The 17307-nt window shown below is 61.6% G+C and overlaps 1 protein-coding gene across 1 annotated transcript; it reads left to right on the plus strand.

Annotated features, from left to right (window-relative positions):
- The first annotated feature begins 465 nt into the window (after positions 1-465).
- Positions 466-7482, plus strand: DUSP7 (dual specificity phosphatase 7). The gene is made up of 3 exons (XM_036074933.2): positions 466-1271; positions 2760-3194; positions 5949-7482. Exons 1-3 carry the CDS (start codon positions 755-757, stop codon positions 6254-6256), a joined length of 1260 nt encoding a protein of 419 aa, XP_035930826.1. The 5' UTR covers positions 466-754; the 3' UTR covers positions 6257-7482.
- The last annotated feature ends 9825 nt before the right edge of the window (positions 7483-17307 follow it).

Below are 17307 nucleotides of genomic sequence, written 5' to 3' on the forward strand. Positions count from 1 at the left end.
CTGCTAGGGTGGGACCCCCTTTCAGGTCTCGGAGCCTGTGGCCATCATAGGGACTAGGCAGTCGCCTGAAACGGTGACCTTATCCTAAGCACAGTGCCTGGCACGTAGTAGGCGTTCAGTTTCCATTTGTTGAATGAACTCGCTGAGAAAATGAATGAATGGGGTTGACAGACAGGAGGAGGGCACGTTGGCTCAGCGTGACCGCCCCCACCCACCGCCCTATCCCTGGGGAGACTGTTATACAGTGCAAGTGGGGAGGAGATGCCAGGCGCAGGACGCTCCTAGGGCAGCCCTTCACGGTAGGACTCAGAGCTGGGAGCGCGGGCATAGGGGAAAGGTCTTGGTTGGGCACCCCAGGCGGGTCTTAGCCAGGTCCGGGTTGAGGTGGGGCGAGGGCCCGGGCGGGCGCAGGTCTCGGGGCGCACGGGGCCGCGAGCGCGCTCGCGTCCTCGGTGGGGAGGGGCGGCGGAGGCGCGGCGGAGGCGCGGCGCCTTTAAGTCCGGGCGCCGGCCCCCGCGGCCCCGCCCCCCGGAGGACGCCTCGGCGCGCGGCCGCCGGAGCCGCCGTTTAATTGGGGCTGTCAGGCCGCGGCGCGCGCGGAGGGCCGGGCGGGACGGAGGCCGGGAGGCCGGGACGGCGGGCGCGCAGCTCGGCGGGAGGCGGGCGCCCGGAGACGCGGCTGGGGCCCGCGCGGCCGGGGCGCCGTCCCAGGGCAGGGCTGCCCGGCCCCTGCCCCGGGCCGCCCGCGCTCCCCATGAAAAACCAGCTCCGCGGCCCCCCAGCGCGGGCGCACATGTCGGCCTCGGGGGCGTCGGCTGCTGGGGACACCGGGGCGGGGTCGGAGCCCGGTGCGGGGTCCGGGTCCGGCGCTAGCACCGGCGCGGGAGCGGCGACGGGTGCGGGGGCCATGCCCTGCAAGAGCGCCGAGTGGCTGCAGGAGGAGCTGGAGGCGCGCGGCGGCGCGTCCCTGCTGCTGCTCGACTGCCGGCCGCACGAGCTCTTCGAGTCGTCGCACATCGAGACGGCCATCAACCTGGCCATCCCGGGCCTCATGCTGCGCCGCCTGCGCAAGGGCAACCTGCCCATCCGCTCCATCATCCCCAACCACGCCGACAAGGAGCGCTTCGCCACGCGCTGCAAGGCGGCCACCGTGCTGCTCTACGACGAGGCCACGGCCGAGTGGCAGCCCGAGCCCGGCGCTCCCGCCTCGGTGCTTGGCCTGCTCCTGCAAAAGCTACGCGACGACGGCTGCCAGGCCTACTACCTCCAAGGTGAGGGCAGCACTGAGACCCCCGTCCGGGACTGCGGCTCGCCCGCGGCTCCCTGACGCCCCCGCCGGAGGCTGCTTTCTCTCCGTGCGCTCCGCCGGCCCGGCCGGCGCCACGTCGCCCCCGGCTCGCATCCGCCTCTACCGGGAGCTCGGCCCCCGCGGTGCGGGTTTAGGCAGGCGCGGGGGTCCCCTCTGCACCTCGTTCTCGGCATGATTCGAGTGGGCTGAACAAACTTTTCCCAGCCTGGGCTGTCTTTTTTTTTTTTTTTTTTTCTTCCTCTTGTTGGGGTCATGGCAGCGCCTAGGCTCCTGCTGAGCCCCTCAGAGGAGGAAGGGGCCGCCTCCTGGGACCCCAAAGACGACAGGGCACCCAGGTCCAGCTGCTCCAGCCTAGAATGCGTGTCCCTGGGAGACTAGGGTCAGGATATAGGAGCCTTTGGCAGCATTATCCCCGCCCCCAAGGTACAGGGACCGTTTGGGTTGGGGGACTCTGGGCATCTCAGCCTTGGCCTCACTACTTGGGGATCACAGCCTCTTGGAGGCACTTGGGGCAGGACTATAAGCAGTGTCCCCTGCCCTGGCTTTCCGGGACCCCCAAGTCCCCAGCCTACTGCCCTAAAGCTTGTGGAAGGGGGAGGCAGCTGGGGGGCGAGTGGCTGCAGCCGGTGTTTCCAATTAACATTCCAAAATGGCCTCTCGCTGGCAGCCGGCGGGCGGGCAGGGAGGGGAGGGGAGGGGAGGCCTGCGGCACCCTCGGGCGCAGGGCCCATGCCTAGCTGCAAGGCGCTCCCCATTTCTTGTCTCTCTAAAGCCCCAGCAGCCCTCCCCCTCTGTGTTTCCTAGGCTGGGGGTCTTGAGTTCTAAGGGGAAGAGGTGGAGTTGGGACCCCTTTTACGAACTTGCCACTGTGGGTGGAAAGAGCCAACCAGTACTTTCACACTGCCCTCCCTGACTGTGGTTGGGGGTGGGGGGCAAGGACTGGACTCCCAGTCAGGAGGCCCAGGCCCTCTGGGCCTCTAACTGACCTAGACACAGCTCTGGCCCCTGCAGTCTCATCTGTAAGAGGGGTTCGCACACCCACAGGTACTGGCCTGAGATGGGGTGGTCTGCTTTCCTCTACCACTTAGCAGTTATTGAGCACCCATGGGTGCCAGGTGTGCATGGGGGCTGTGGAAGAGAAACGAGCTGGGGCCTGGCCTTGAATGCCTAAAGCTGCTGGTGTGGCTGGGGCCCTGAAGCCTTATGGGCCAGGGTATGGAGCTCAGGCATGTTACTTCACCTCCTGGGGCCTCAGTTTCCCATTCTGTCAGGTGGGTCATGGGAGAGACGTAGAGAACACAGGAGCAGGCCCACGTTGGCTGTTGTTGGCGTTCTAGTGCCTGATGTGGGCAGCGCTGGCTATCACTGGTCTCGTGCAGCCCGTTGGTCTGGGGACACTGGCCAGTAGCACGGGCAGTCTCTCACCCAGGCCCTCTTACCCTGGCCACAGGTGGTTTCAACAAGTTCCAGACAGAGTACTCAGAGCATTGCGAGACCAATGTGGACAGCTCGTCCTCACCAAGTGGCTCACCACCCACCTCAGTGCTGGGCCTGGGGGGCCTACGGATCAGCTCCGACTGCTCAGATGGGGAGTCAGACCGGGAGCTGCCCAGCAGTGCTACTGAGTCGGACGGCAGCCCCGTGCCATCCAGCCAACCGGCCTTCCCCGTCCAGATCCTGCCCTACCTCTACCTCGGCTGCGCCAAGGACTCCACGAACCTGGACGTGCTCGGCAAGTATGGCATCAAGTATATCCTCAATGTCACGCCTAACCTGCCCAACGCCTTCGAGCACGGCGGCGAGTTCACCTACAAGCAGATCCCCATCTCTGACCACTGGAGCCAGAACCTCTCCCAGTTCTTCCCCGAGGCCATCAGCTTCATTGGTAGGTGCTGCTGCGCTCTGGGCGGGGTGGGCGGGCAGGTGCGTCGAGGTGTGTGTGGGACTTGGGTGTCACTGGCGCCCGACTGGGTACCTCTGGGCCTGTCGAAGCCTGTGTGTGCCCTGCGTGTACCAGCATGTGCCCGGGGCCGAACCCATGCCTGCTCTGAGTCACCAAGGCCCTCAGGACCCGAGCGGTCCCCTGAGCCCTGGACTCCCCCCAACTGTTGGCACTCCACGGACTCTACTGTCCAGCTTGTGTTTTTCTGGCTCTGCTGTTTTGGGCTCAGCAAGCTGAAACATCACAGCTCTTAGACCTCCCACAGGTCTTGCTTGCTCTGCATCACGCCTCGGCACACATGTTTTCCGGGAGGGGGCTGCCACCGTGCCTCTTTGGGCTTTATTTTATACCTGAGGGGGCTGAAGGGTGGCCCTGGAGCCAAAGGCCGACCCCGAATGGGCAGCTATTGGAATGTTGTGAGCCAGAGTGACTTGGTAGGGCCCTAGGTGCTCCCGGCAGCCTGTGGGGCTTGCTTGGAGTATAGAAGGCCTCCCCCGGAGCAGTATGTTCTGCTGTTCGGCTTAGAGCCCTCAGCCCCCGACATCCCCAGCTGACTCAAGATCCACGAGTTGCCTTATCTTTAACCTCCCCATCCTGCTTCCTCTGTGGCCAGCTGGAGGCTGTTAGACTGCAGGTCATCTTCCTGGCCCCAGCTCTTACCCAGGGTGCAGGGAAGGGATACAAGATCAGGGTGAATGTAAACCCTTGGCTCTCTGAGCCTGGTGACCCTGTGTTTCTGCCCAGCCTCCAGTGGCAGAGAGGAGGTGGCCTGGGCAGTCCTCTCCTGCTGGCGGGCCGTGTCCAGTGGAGGGCGTTTTGGTGTCAGCTGGGCCGGGCTAGCTTTAATAACAGGAAGTGGGAGGCTTCCCCGCCTCATCCGCTTACTGGGAACCAAAACTAGGTGCCTGGCTGGGAGGAAGGAAGGAAGCTGAGGCCTGGGGGAGGGGCTGTGACCAGGGCTGTCGGGAGCTTCCCAGCTCTGCCCAGGAGGACAAGGCCAGGAGGTCTCTGGGTCCTGCCTGAGCATTCACTCTGTCCCCCAAACAAGACAGGGGAGCAGAGAGGGGGATCCCAGGCTCCCAGGGCTGAGCCTGGCTCATGGGTGCCTTTATGCTTTTTGAAGGCCCCTCTGCATCTGGGGAGGGGGACAGAACAGGGTGTAGGGGTGGGTGGGGGGGACAAGTGAAGGAATAGAGGCCCAAGCATCCCCTAGGACTCAGTGGGACAGGATCAAGCCCTAGCCCGTGCGCTGCTCAGCCACACCCTGAGAAAGCTAAAAATAAAGCCAGCGGAAGCAGTTTCACTTTGGATCACCCGGGAGTGGGTTTGGGGGCCAGGCGTTCCCCATACTCTGGTGTGTCACCACTGGAGGCTCATCTCCACCATGCCGTTAGCCCCAAGTCTCAAGGTCAGACCGCACGACTCTGCACCAAGCTGCGGCTACTCTCTCTTCCCCTGCTAGTCTTGCCTCCAGGCAGTCCCTGGATCTGGATTAAGTACCTACTGCATGCTTAGCCCTGGGCACCCTCGTGGGGGTGAGGAGGGAAGCTCTGCCAGGCCCGAGGGAATGAGCACCGGAGACGGAACAACTTGTGAACCTGTGCGTCATCTTGTGGGAGTGCACTGATTGAGCGCCAGCTGTGTGCCTGGCTCCCAGTGGGCTCAGAATCAGAGAGGTGGGCACCTTGAGGGCCCCAGAGAGCTGCCTCTTGAGGGCACAGCTGTGGCACAGAGAGAGGCGGCGGCCCCGCGCCCAGGGGAGGAGCGCTTACGGGGCCGATTGTTCAGTGGCTCAGCCATGTTTATTGAGCTCCTACTGTGTGCAGGCCAAGGAGCCTGAGAGCGGCACTGGGAGAAGCTGGGACAGTGGGCAGAGCCTGGTTGGTGGTGGTGGGAGATGTCACTGGTGCATGGGCCTGCCGGGGGGAGTCTAGTAAGCCGGGGGGGGCCACCTAAGCAAGCCTCCCTTGCGAAATCTCAGGTGTGGCCTTCCTCCCAGTCCCTGGATGTTGAGTAAAGCTAAGGGGCGGGGGACAGGGCAGAGTTGGCTGTAGGGCCAGGCCCCCCATTTCCTTTCAAGCGCTCCCCTCAGGCCTGTTTCCCAGGAGGCCCTCAGGGGGTCCCCCCGGGAGCCGCACCAGGAGAATGAGCTCACTCCCCCCGGCCAGGTCGTGGGCTGACAGTGGTGTGTGCTAGGAGTTAGGAGGAGCCTCTCTGTGGCCTTGGGCTTGTCGCTCTGTCTTTGCACCTGTGACCTCATTTATAAAATGAACTTGCTGACCGTGGTGCAGATGGCCTGAGAGGACACGGGTGACACCCTCAGCACAGGCTGGGCATTCGGCTGTCGCGGCAGCCGGCCGGGCAGTGACTGGTGGCCATCACTGGTGCCAGGGTTTGGAGAGCCCTCTCTTGGCTCAGGTCCTTATAAGGGTGCTGTGAACACGGGGGCCCATTTTATGGATGAGGAGACCGAGGCACAGGGACGCCCAGTGACCTGAAGCGAACGCGTGGCAGAGCCCTCTCCGCAGTCATGCTCTTGCCCTCCACCCCCAGTGGCCGTGCCACCCGTGTGGGCCTTCACCAGGTCCCCCAAGAGTCGGGCAGCACCAGCCAGTGACCCTGCCGCCCTCTGTGCCCCAGCCCCACCTCCGGCTCCCTGGAGGAGGTGCCCTCCTGACCCATGCCCGTGTGTTTCAGACGAGGCCCGCTCCAAGAAGTGTGGTGTCCTGGTGCACTGCCTGGCAGGGATCAGCCGCTCGGTGACGGTCACCGTGGCCTACCTGATGCAGAAGATGAACCTGTCGCTCAACGACGCCTACGACTTCGTCAAGAGGAAAAAGTCCAACATCTCGCCCAACTTCAACTTTATGGGGCAGCTGCTGGATTTCGAGCGGACGCTGGGGCTGAGCAGCCCGTGTGACAACCACACCCCCAGCGAGCAGCTCTACTTCTCCACGCCCACCAACCACAACCTGTTCCCACTCAACACCCTTGAGTCCACGTGAGGCTGGGGCACAGGTGGCGGGGGCCGGCCCCTCCCGACCACCCCCCCCCAACCCCCTCGGGCCAGGTGGGCGGCCCGCTCCTGCTACGTCCAGCCGGAACCCAGACAGCCTCGGACATGGCCGGTGCCCGGAGGCCCCGGGTGGGCAGGCGGCCGAGCTGCCCTCGCTGCCCTCACCGCCCTGGGGCGGGCGGACCCCACAGCAAGGCCTCCCTCTGCAGGACTTTCTGGAGAGGCCCTGAGCTCTGGGACACATGGCCTCGGGAGGCCAGCAGGGCCTCATCCTTGTCCCAGGACACTCCATCGGCAGATGGGCCAGCCAGTTTGGCTGTTTTTTAAAGACACATCCACGGACCTGAGTTTACTTTTTACTTTTGGCAGGTGAATCCAAGCTCGCTGGAGCACGGCAAGTGTTCAAGCTCTTCTTGATTTTTCTTTTTTAATGAAAAGTGTTATTATCAGGCTACATGCAACAGTGGATTGTATAAACCAGTATTTCATCCCTTCCTTGATCCTGTGAGAGAGAAAGAGAAGTGTTCTCAGTTTTGTTTTTCTTCCTATTTCAAAAAGCAATTATTGGTTTTTTGGTTTTTGTTTTTAATGGAAAAGACAAACCCCGTGTTGATCTTGACCAAATGCGTTTTGCACATGTGTGAAGCCTCCCGTTTCTGCAGCAGCAGGCCCTTCTCGAAGGGGTGGCTTGCTGCTCCCTTGGCATCAGACCCCCCAGTCGTGCCCACGTCTCTTGGCCCAGCCCCCATGGCACTGCACTCGCCCGTGATGACCTCTGCAAGTCATGATGGGTGGGCTGACGGGTGGCCTTTGCATTCTCAGCCCTCCGGCAGCCCCTGCAGACTCCCGGAGGCAGGAGATGGGAGGCCCTGCGGCAGGCCGGCTGGAGGTGGGGCTGCAGGGGACTGTCAAGCAGTAGCATTAGCCCTCTGGGTTCAGCCCGTAGGAGGGTCTGAGCCCGGGCCCTCTCTATAGTACCCACTACTTCTGTCTGTCTCTTTCTCTCTCTCCCCGCCGTTTGTTTGTGACTGAGAGTGGAGGCCCAGCGGATGGGGGAAGCCTAGGTGGTGGAGGCCCAGCCCCGCCTCCTAGTTTCTGTCCCTCACCCTGGCTGTTGCTTCGGTCCAGCTGCCACCCCGAGCCCCCGTGTCCCGTGGAAGCTGGCCCTGCGCTCATCTTGCCCACGCCTTTTACTACCAGGAAACTCGCACCCGTCTCAATCCCAGGGCAGGGGCGGAAGGGGCGAGGATGGACAAGAGAAAGGGGCGTGGGGCTCTGTCCACCCCCCTCCCAGGATCCACAGAACAAAGCCACGGATTCCGTTATCCTCCTCCAGTTTTGTTCCTTCTCCAGCCTCAGTACCACCAGGTGTCACGACTGCACAGGGGCCCAGGGAGAGGTGAGTGGTCAGGCCGGGGTCCCTGAGCGAGTCCGCACTTGGCATGCGAGCGAGGCTACGGAAACTCTGCCCCACCGCGTCTTACCTCACGGGGCGGTTTTCAGGGATTCTTAAAGGCAGCGGATTAAAATCTTGCCACAGTCGAGAAATTGACAAAAAGCTTCCATGCCGTACATGGTTCTTTCTCTTTTTTACTTTTAAAAAGAAAAACCCGGAAAGATGCATCAGATTTGTGTAAATGAGAGTATGCCAAGAGGGTGGCCAGTTTTGCTTTATGATCTTATGAAGGAAAATTTGTGACCCTACATATATATACCACACACATATATATATCCCGAACCAGCAACGGGACTTTGTTTATATTGCAAATAAATATTATTTTTTCTTTAAAACAAGTTGTGGTGTCCAGTAAGGGCCTGGGCCAGCCAGGCGGGGGTAGGGGGGAGTTGGGGGTGGGAGGCGTCCCAGCACCTGTCCTGTGTGAAGGCAGCTAAGCCAGGAGGAGGAGGAGGAGAGGCAGGGCCTGGCGGGGAGGGAGCTGATGTGTGGCATTTCCCCAGCCTTCGGGCACTGCAGGCAGGGATCTCAGGACTTTCTCTGGGGGATTTTAAAGGCTGGTTGGTTGGCAGGAGATGGAAGCTTGGAGAGGTTTTGGGCCAAGGTCACACAGCTGAGCCCCTGCTCACCCTGAATGGCTCAGGGCTGTCCACTCGGGCATTGGCCAGATTTGCCCCAGGGCCCCGGGCTATGGACCGGGCCCTGGGGCCCCGACCTTTCCTCTTGCTGCTCTTGTGGGTGGAATAGGGGGTGTGCGCGTATCACCTCATCCTCCCAACCCCCACAGTCCCTGGGAAGTCAGCGGGATGTGAAACCTGGCTGGTGATGGGTCAGCCCTGCTTTGCTCCTTAGGAGCTGGACGGCCTCAGGTCCCTCAAGCCTCCCTAAGCCTCCGTTTCCATCTCTAAAGTGAAACCAATGACACCCAGATACCCAGTGCTTTTTGTGTTCGGGGCACGATGAGCATGTTCTATTCGTTTCCTGGTCTGGGCCTACAGGGGGGCCCTGGGGTCCATGCCTGGCTTCTCCAGAGCAAGTGAGTGCCCACCCACCATGCCGGGACCCCCTGGGTGGAAGCAGGGAGCAAGAAAGAGGGAAGGGGCCTGGAGAAGGATGGTGGCCATGGCCTGGGGGTGTGAGGCCCTCTGTAGGCGGCCTAGCTCCATGTGGAACGGGGCTCCAGAGCGGGGAACGGAGGCTCCGGAGCGGTTTATGTTTCCTTTGCCTCCGGCTGGATTGAGTGAGCCCCAGTCAGGGACCAGGTGCTGACTCAGTTTCCTCATCTCTGCCTCTCATCTAGCTTTACCCCTTCCGCCGTGACCACACTGGGCTGGCCGCCGGTAGGCAGCTGCAGTGGGTAAGGGCAACCCGGCCCCTTTCCAAAGACTCCCAGCTGGGCTGTCCAGACTACTTTTTGGTCCCTGCCCCGTCTCTGCCCAGGAGTCCGTTCAACCGGAGCACAGTGATGCCTTCAGGCATCTGATGAGGGGTAGAGGGCAGGTCCTTCAAGCAGAGGGACCTCAGTTCTAATCCCAGACGTGTGGCTACCAGCTCCTCGCCCCCTCAGCTTGCCCATCTTTAGAATGGGGGAACGCTTGTGCAGCCAGCAGGCCCGTGGCAGGGGGAAGGGGGCTTCTCACAGCCTCGGCGAAGGGGCGGGTGCTGCTTTTGCACTTGGGCTGCCTCTGGGCCCTGGCCCTTCTGTGCCAGGGGCAGGCAAGGGGGTGGGGGCCTGCGCAGGCAGAGACTGGGCCTTTGTTCCCTCTTGCTGCCCTTGGCCGGGGCTGGGGAAGCCCGCGGGGGCCGGGCTGGGGGCTGGGCCCTCGACAGGCCGAATGAGCGCCTGGCAGTACCAGCATGCCCAAGCACAGGCTGGGGCGTGGGAGCGGCATTGCCTCCCGAGCCAGCTCCTCGAATGGAGGACGAGGGGGCTTGACCTCCTGTGCAACCTCAGGCCCGGCGGCCTCGCCGACCCTCCGTGTCCTCATCTGAGGAAGTTCACACCTCAGCACCATGCCTGGCTGCGGGTTCCCTTCAGCTTCTCTCTGGTGGGGACAGAGGACCAGGTCATGGCTGGGCCATGCTTACTCTGGCTGGCTGTCTCTACCCCGGCTCCCAGGTTCCCACCTCACGGCCCACTCTGAGCTCCTGTGACTCCGCCCTGTTTCTACTGTGCTCCTCCCCCGTGGGCTCTGGCTCGCCCAGGCCATCTCTGGCGGAAGCCCTTGATGCCCATGTCCGCTGAGCTCCAGGACGCTGGCTCTCTGAGAGGGATCTGTTTAGTCCATGTGCTCTCAGTCCCAACTCTCCTCCTGACCCCCTCTTTGCCTCCCTTTGGATTCCTGTCTCTGTCTCTGTCTCAGCCCAGGCCCCAGGAGCGCCCCCCTCCCTCCTCGTCTTAGCCACTTCCCAGCCTTCTCATGGGAGGAAGATCTGAGCCACTCACTCACAGGCACATTCATCCAGCAGCCATTTCCTGTGTCGGCTGGGCTGCCCCAGGAGTGGGAACATGCCTGAGGGAAGTTTGGTGATGTCAGGCTGGGTGGCGGGATAATGGGGCCCTCAGCTTGTCCTCTGATAAATAAATCAGGCGCAACAGCAGGAGTGACTAAGGCTGGACACGAGAAAGAACTTGCAGCACTACGGAGCAGTCCCCCTGCAGGGCGTCTGACAAGTTGACCGCAAAAGAGATGAACATTTTCCTAGGGTAGTCCCGCTCTGAGCTTGGGGGAGGGGCAGGCAGCACTCAGGAGAGGGGTTGCCCCCCCCCACCCAGGGCCTCTCCCCAGGGTGCAAACACAGTCATCCCTCATGAATGGGGCAGGGTGGAGGTGTGCAGCGAACCCGTGCTGGGACCTGCCCCTCCCCTACCACCACGGCTGCCTGGCATACCCAGGCCTGCCTCCAAACACCAGGTCTACACTGGGCTGTCTTCTGCGTCAGTCTGGACGTGGCGGGGACACCAGCACCCACACCAAACTCTTAGCAGAAGCTGGAAAGCCTGATGTGGGAGCCAGGCGTCCCTGGAGCCTGGGCACCCCAGGAGCCTGGGTCCTGATCTTTGATCTATTCCCCCTGCTTGTTCTGGACCCCACCTGAGCACAGCCCTCTCACCTCCTCCCAGAGTTCTTCTGGGATTGGTCCCATCTGACTCCTGATACCCAGCAGACCTGAGAGCCTGGAGACGGTTCAGAATTGTCCTGTCCCCCCCCCAACCCTATGCAGATAGGGAAAGCGAGGCTCAGATGGGGTCATGGAGTGAGTCAGGGAAGAAGCTAGGCCTCCCCACGCTGCTGCCCTGAGTCTTTCACCCACATCCGGCCTCCCCAGTCGGGCTGGGAGCCTTCTCTATCCGGCCCTGTGAAGGACCAAGGACATATGCATGCGTGCACATGCGCGCGCTCACACACACACACACACACACACACACACACGGCCCCCTCATTTCTCAGACAGGACAAGCCCAAGCAGGTCCCACAGTGACAGAGGAGCCGCCTGCCTCTCACTCCAGCCTCCTCTCATTAGGGCGCGGGTGGGGTGAGGTCATCCCTTCCCAGGCATGGCCATTAAAGACCGTCATTAGCAACTCTCAAGAGGTAAGATGAGGCCTCAGCCCCATTGTCTCTGGCTGGGTCAGATTAGCCTCCACAGGCGACATGGGACAACAGTGCCTGCTGGAACACCCTTTGCTCAGGCAGCCAACCCCTTTCCCCAGGGCTGCCCCATCACACACCTCCAGGAGCATCGGCTACCTTGTGGCTTCTGTGCATCTGTAGGCTCTCCATCAGCCCTTCCATACCCGCACCTCCTCTGGCCCCAGGGTCCTTCCACCCCTGCTGCAGGCAAAGGAGAAGCTGCAGCCCCTTCTCCAGGGCTGGATGGGCCAGGGAGGACCAGGTGTGGTCCAGAGAACCAGGGAGCCCCTAACGAGCTTTAATCCTAAGCCTGATAGGGTCTGGTTGTCACTAGAAAGATCCCCCAGCTACTAAGTGGAGAACAGCCTGAAGGGAAACGTGCAGGACAGGGGACAGTGAGGAGGCTGAGCTGGTCACTCAGGGTGGTGGGGGGCTGGGCCGCTGTGGACAAGGAGAGGGTGAACCACACCGGCAGGACAAGCAGCGTGGGAGGCAGCTCATGGGAGGCAGGACCCGTTGTGTGGACAGAGGTCCCAGCCTGTCTGACTCCACGTCCATGGCCTGAATGGCAGCCGCCACGCCACGTCCAAGGATGGGCCTTAGCCAGGACAAGCGTGGGTCCACTGGAACCCTGGCCACGGGGTCTGAGTTCCCACTCACCTGCCCCCACCCCTCATCGTGTACTCACACATTGAACACCCAGAGAGAGGCAGGGGTCACCAAGTTCCCCCCCTCCTACTGAAGACTTTTCTGGGACAGAGCCTTGCTCTTCTGTACAGCAGAGATATGAATCGTGGGTCCTAGGGCGCCTGGCTGGCTCAGTTGATGGAGCATGCAACTCTTGATCTCGGGGTTGTGGGTTCAAGTCCCCTGTTGAGTGTAGAAATTACTTAAAAATAAAATCTTAAAAAAAAAAAAAAAGAACTGTGGGTCTAAGAGGAGAAAACAGGATGAAGGGCCTTCCTTCCAATGAGGCCTTGGGAAAGTGAGTCATGATGATGCCAGTTTACCTATGACGACCCCCGAGGGCCACCTCCCAGGGCCAGCCGTCACTGATGGCTGTGTGATCTCGGACAGGCGTCCTCCTTATCCAGTCCTCAGGTTCTCTGTTTGCACAGGTGAGAAATGAGAATGACTCCGAGGGACCCAGCCTTCAGACCCGGGACTTAGGGATTATGGCCCAGACCTTGCCTTCTCTCCCAAGGGCTGGACAGCCTGGCATCAGGAGTAACCTAGGAACCAGTACCCAGCCTAAAAGGAGAAGGCTGGAGTTCAGGGCTGGGGGGCCTTGGGCAGGGGGCCTGCCTGGGGAGGGGAGGGCCAGGCCCGGTGCTTGTCTGCTCCAGTAGACTCCTTTGCTACAGCCCCTTGAGGACACTTGCTCCTTCCATCTACCTGCCTAGAGCACTCTCTCACAGTGTCCCCTGGTCCTGAGGGCCTGAGAAATTTAGAGTGTTGCTCCCAGATGAGCCCTGGTCCCTGGTCCTAGCTCTATGGCCTGCGCCTCCCTGCTCCCAGCCTGCCCGAGGATGGTTTGATCAGGGATTCTACGTGTCTTCCTGGGGATGTCAGAAAGGGCCTTGAGCTCAGTCCCTCCCTCTCACTCTATTTCTTTGCTCAGCCTGTTACCCTATATTGCTTGTCCAAAGCCCCTCCTCACCAGCCCCCCAAATTCCCAAGTCCTGCTCATCCTCAGCACCTCACCTGGGCGCCTGGCTGGCTGGAGTCGCTTCTCTTCCCTCCTCTACAGAGCATAGTGTGGGGGGCTTGGGATGGTGCTCCAGGTCGGGGCACAAGCGGGAGCAGAGGCCTGGTTCACACTTTCCCCAGATCCCTGGAGCCAGGCGTCTGTGGCCCTCTCGCCTGCCCCTGAGAAAGAGAGAGGCTGGACACCACTGCCCCTCCCTGGCCGCTGGGCACTCAGGTGGCCTCTGGTCTTCATTGTCGCATCAGGACCTCTGGGCCAGGACTCTGGGTGTAGTGTTTTCTGCATCTCAGGCTCTTTCTCTGGGCCTCGTGCCCAGGAGTGGCATTTCCGGGGCAAACACCTGTGCTCCATTTTTCCAATTGGTTTCCGAAAGGAAAGCAGGATCATTTATCTTTTATGTTTGGCTATTATTGTAGCTGATTTGGAGAAGCCGAGTGTCAGTGGCGCCAGGCACCCAGCAGGGGCCCAGCAAAGCACTGGGGACTGGACCATTCCTCAGCTGGAGCCCCTGCCCGGGTCAGCAGCCCCAGCTGGCCCTCACGGCCGCCCTGCCTGGGAGTTTTGCTGAGTATCTGGTCCTCAGGCAGTAACAGTACTAATACCAACGCAGGTACATGGCCCTCGCTCTGGGCCAGGGGGCCCTGCCGGCTTTACGTGATCAACTCAACTGATCCTCCCAGCAGCCCTCAGAGGGAGGCGCTGGATTATCCCCGATGAACAGAGGAAGAAGCCAGGACAGAGCAGCGAAGCCTGGAAGGTGCCCCGCTGGGGTCGGGGTGCAGGTCTGGCTGGATCGGGAGTCCCTCCTCTCAACTGACCCATCTGTGGGTTCCCCAGGACGGGGCAGGGGAGGTAGAGGAGGAGAGCTGGTAATGGGTCAGGAGGCTTTGGGAGGAGGGTTGAGTCCGGGCTGTCCTGGAGTATGCAGGCTGGAGGGGCAGAGTCTCAGGGACACCAATTCTACCAGGTAAGGCCATCTGGGAGGCTTCCCAGAGAAGGCAACGTCTTGTGGTGGAGAACCTCCTGTGTTCCTGCCTCCGGGCCTTTGCGTATGCTATTTCCTCCTCCTGGAATACTCTGCGTCACCTACAGCCCCTCCAGTTGGCTACCCCTCCCTACTCTTTCCCTGAGCCAAGCTCAAATACCTCCTCCTCCAGAAAGCCTTCCCAACCTCTTCCCCCAGCCGGGGTTCTGTGGCCTTCTGTGCAGCCCCATCCCCTGGAGGCCTTGCTAGCCACGGTGCTGGGTCCAGCTGGGCATCATCAGCCCTCTGGCCATTGTCTGGGGGCACTTCTGGAAACTTGCCTACCTCCGGATGTCAGTCCTGCGTGACTTGTGCCCATGGAGGTGGACCTGGAGTACACGCCTCACTGTGGAGCCTCACGTGCCCAGCTGTTGTGATTCTGCACCTGCTCAGGGCTTTGGTGGCGCCCAGGAGGTGGCACTGGGCCCCTCTGCGCCACCGGCTGGGTCTCCTGCTTCTGCAGCCCCTGCTCTTGCTGCCTCGGCGCCCACCGTGATCGCCTGCTTTCCCCTTCAGTTCCAGCCAGCCAGAGAAGGGTCTGGCAGCTCCTGTTTATAAATATCCGTCACTACCACGGCTAAGTGGAGGGGTCTGGAGGCCACGCTAATTGATTAATTAAACCCTCTCGGTTCATTAGCTCCATCCCTCCAGGGAAAAAAGTCTAGAGCTGGAGCCAGAGCTTCGCCTGGGCTGAGGGAGGGTTTAATTAGCCTGGGTCAGGCTGAGCCTGATGCTAGCTGCTGGGGGCAGTGGCGAGTCGGGGAGGAGAAGAGTTCTAGGCCGTGGAGCCAGCTGGGCCACCTGGGCGGAGGAGAAGGGGCTCCAACTTGGGCCTGCACCAACCCCTCCTGACCACCGCTGCCTAGCGTCCTGGCTCTTCACCTGAACCCCAGAGGCTGGAGGCAGCAGGACCTGGAGGAGCAGCGGAGAAGAGGATCCCTCGAGGGGGCAGGACCCGTGGGAGCAAGGAGTGAAGGCTGGATCTGGAGAGAGAAAGTAGTCTTTGCTGTGGTCAGTGCTCCCACACAGGGGCTGAGGGACACTCGGCACTGTAGACAGGGCCTCTCCCCGCTGACTGCTCCGGCACGGTGAAGGCCTTGAAGGCCAGCACCGAAGCTTGAACTTTCTCTGGATGTGGGAGGCCATGACAGGGTGGAAGCCAAGGAGGGACCCGATCAGGTTTGGGTTTTGGAAAGATCTCAGGGCCGGCTGCTCAGGGGAGAATGGATTGGAGGGGGCGGGAGAAGAGGACTGGCAAGGAGGGGGCTTCAAGGGTCCAGAGGGAACGGAGGTCCATCAGCCAACTGCCTCGTGCTTTGTGACCCGGGGCCACCCAGTTCCCTTCTCTGGGCCTCTTTCCCATCACCTTGAAGGTTGGGACAGGGGTTCCCTGAAGCCACAGCCTCCGGATGTAAATGTCACTGGCAGGTTTCCTGCCCCAGGACCCAATACCTTCTTTACTCCCCAAGCCTGCAGGCGTCCGGCCTCACAGGTTGACATGTACGCAAAGAGCAGAGCCTAGCCCCCAACACTGCAGGTGCATCGCATTTGTGACCCGCAATATCATTCCGGATGGAGAGAGCATGGAGAGTGCAGCGGAGGGAGGGGGACACTGTGGTGGGCGGACACCTGTGCTCGGGCTGGCCCTGCGGGGCGGTGGCCACGGGTGGGAGTCGGAGAGCCCAGGACACTCCGACAGCCGCAGGCCACAGGCGGGGCTGCAACCTTGGCATGGAGCCCGCTCTGGGTCGGTCCTCCAGCTCCCTGAGTGGCCGCCCAAGTGGGAACAATGACCCTTTCACGTCACGCCTCCTCCAGTCACAGTAACTTTGGCGCCGCAGGACAAAGGGGCCATTTCATCATTGTTGGGCTGGATCAACAGCCCACCAGCCTGAGCCCCGCTGCCCCCGCCTAGCCTAGGCCCCGGGCAGGGAGGCCGACTACCCAGCCTGGCCAGAGCCCGACACCTTCGCTCCATCTGGCCCAGTCCCATCTGTCCCGGAGACCCTCCTGGCCTTCCTTACCTTTCCCTTTCGGCTCAGTCGGAGCTGGGGCAGAGCCAGCCACTATGAGGGCACCAGGCCGTGCCCCTGGTTCTTTCCCTCCTGGAGCCTCACGGGAAGGGTGCTGGGTGTCTGGGAGCCTGAGGGGTGAGACTTCCCACCTGTATCCCTGCTCCAGCCAGTGCTGGCCCCAGTGAGAGCAGAGGCAGGGAGGGGCCCCCAGCCCAGGGAGAAAACAGAGGAGGTCTCCCCAGTTCAGTCTTCACCAGGCCCCTGCCCAACCTCTGCTCCAAGGGACCTTCCGTAGTGTGAGCTAGCTCAAGGCCACCTTTGCTTGTCCTTGAGCTAGTCTCAGACCCTCAAGAGCACCTGTTGGTACAGAGGCCAAGAGGATTAGGGCTCTCGGCACACACAGCCTCACCTCCTGCCTCCCTTTGTTAGGGACTGGAGGTTGGAGCCCTGAGCCCCCAGGCTTCCTCTCTTTTCTATTTGGCCAGGGTTTGCTAGGCTTCTCCAGTGGGAGAGGGGTGGGACCTTGGGGAAGAGGTCCCTGACCAAGGGCCAAAACAGAAACTGCTTCTTCTATCCACTGTGGTCAGAGCTGGGTCATAGAAAAGCCTGAGAATCCAGACATCAGGGGCCCAAGGCACACTCAGAAGCAGGGGCTGTGGGATGGGGAGTGGTCCTGTGGCAGGTGCCCACCGCCTGAGCCTGCAGGCAGCCATGTTTTTGATAAATCACCAGCCCGTGGAGGGCCCGGAGGCTCATTGGCCTGGGCCCCAGCCAAGGGTGGGGATGCGGATAGCTTGGCCAAAGCCGAGGGCTGGGGGATCACCGCTGGGCACATCTACACTGTGGGAGCAGCCAGTTCTTGAGAGGGCTCTGCCCTCTGGGCCTGGACTGCCCCTTCTGCTCAAGGTGGGCATAGACTCTACCCTGCTCGACTCTTTCCCCAGGACCTGGGGATGGGCCAAACCGGGAGGGTGGGCTCCTGATGTTGGGGCAGGGGAAAGCCAGGGGCGTGTGGGTTCCCCAACTTTCCCACTTCACAGATGAGAACCCCAAGGCTCAGAGGGTTGAAGTGACATGTCTAAGCCACACGGCAGGTGAGCAACAGAGCAGAGACTCAGCAACTGGGTAAGAGGGAGCCGGAGTCAGGGGCCGGTCATGGCTGGGGCCTGGTCTCTGGGGAGCTGCCTGGGTGTGGGGCAGTC

The sequence above is a fragment of the Halichoerus grypus genome, chromosome 1, assembly GCF_964656455.1.
Source record: "Halichoerus grypus chromosome 1, mHalGry1.hap1.1, whole genome shotgun sequence".
Taxonomy (NCBI): Eukaryota; Metazoa; Chordata; class Mammalia; order Carnivora; family Phocidae; genus Halichoerus; species Halichoerus grypus.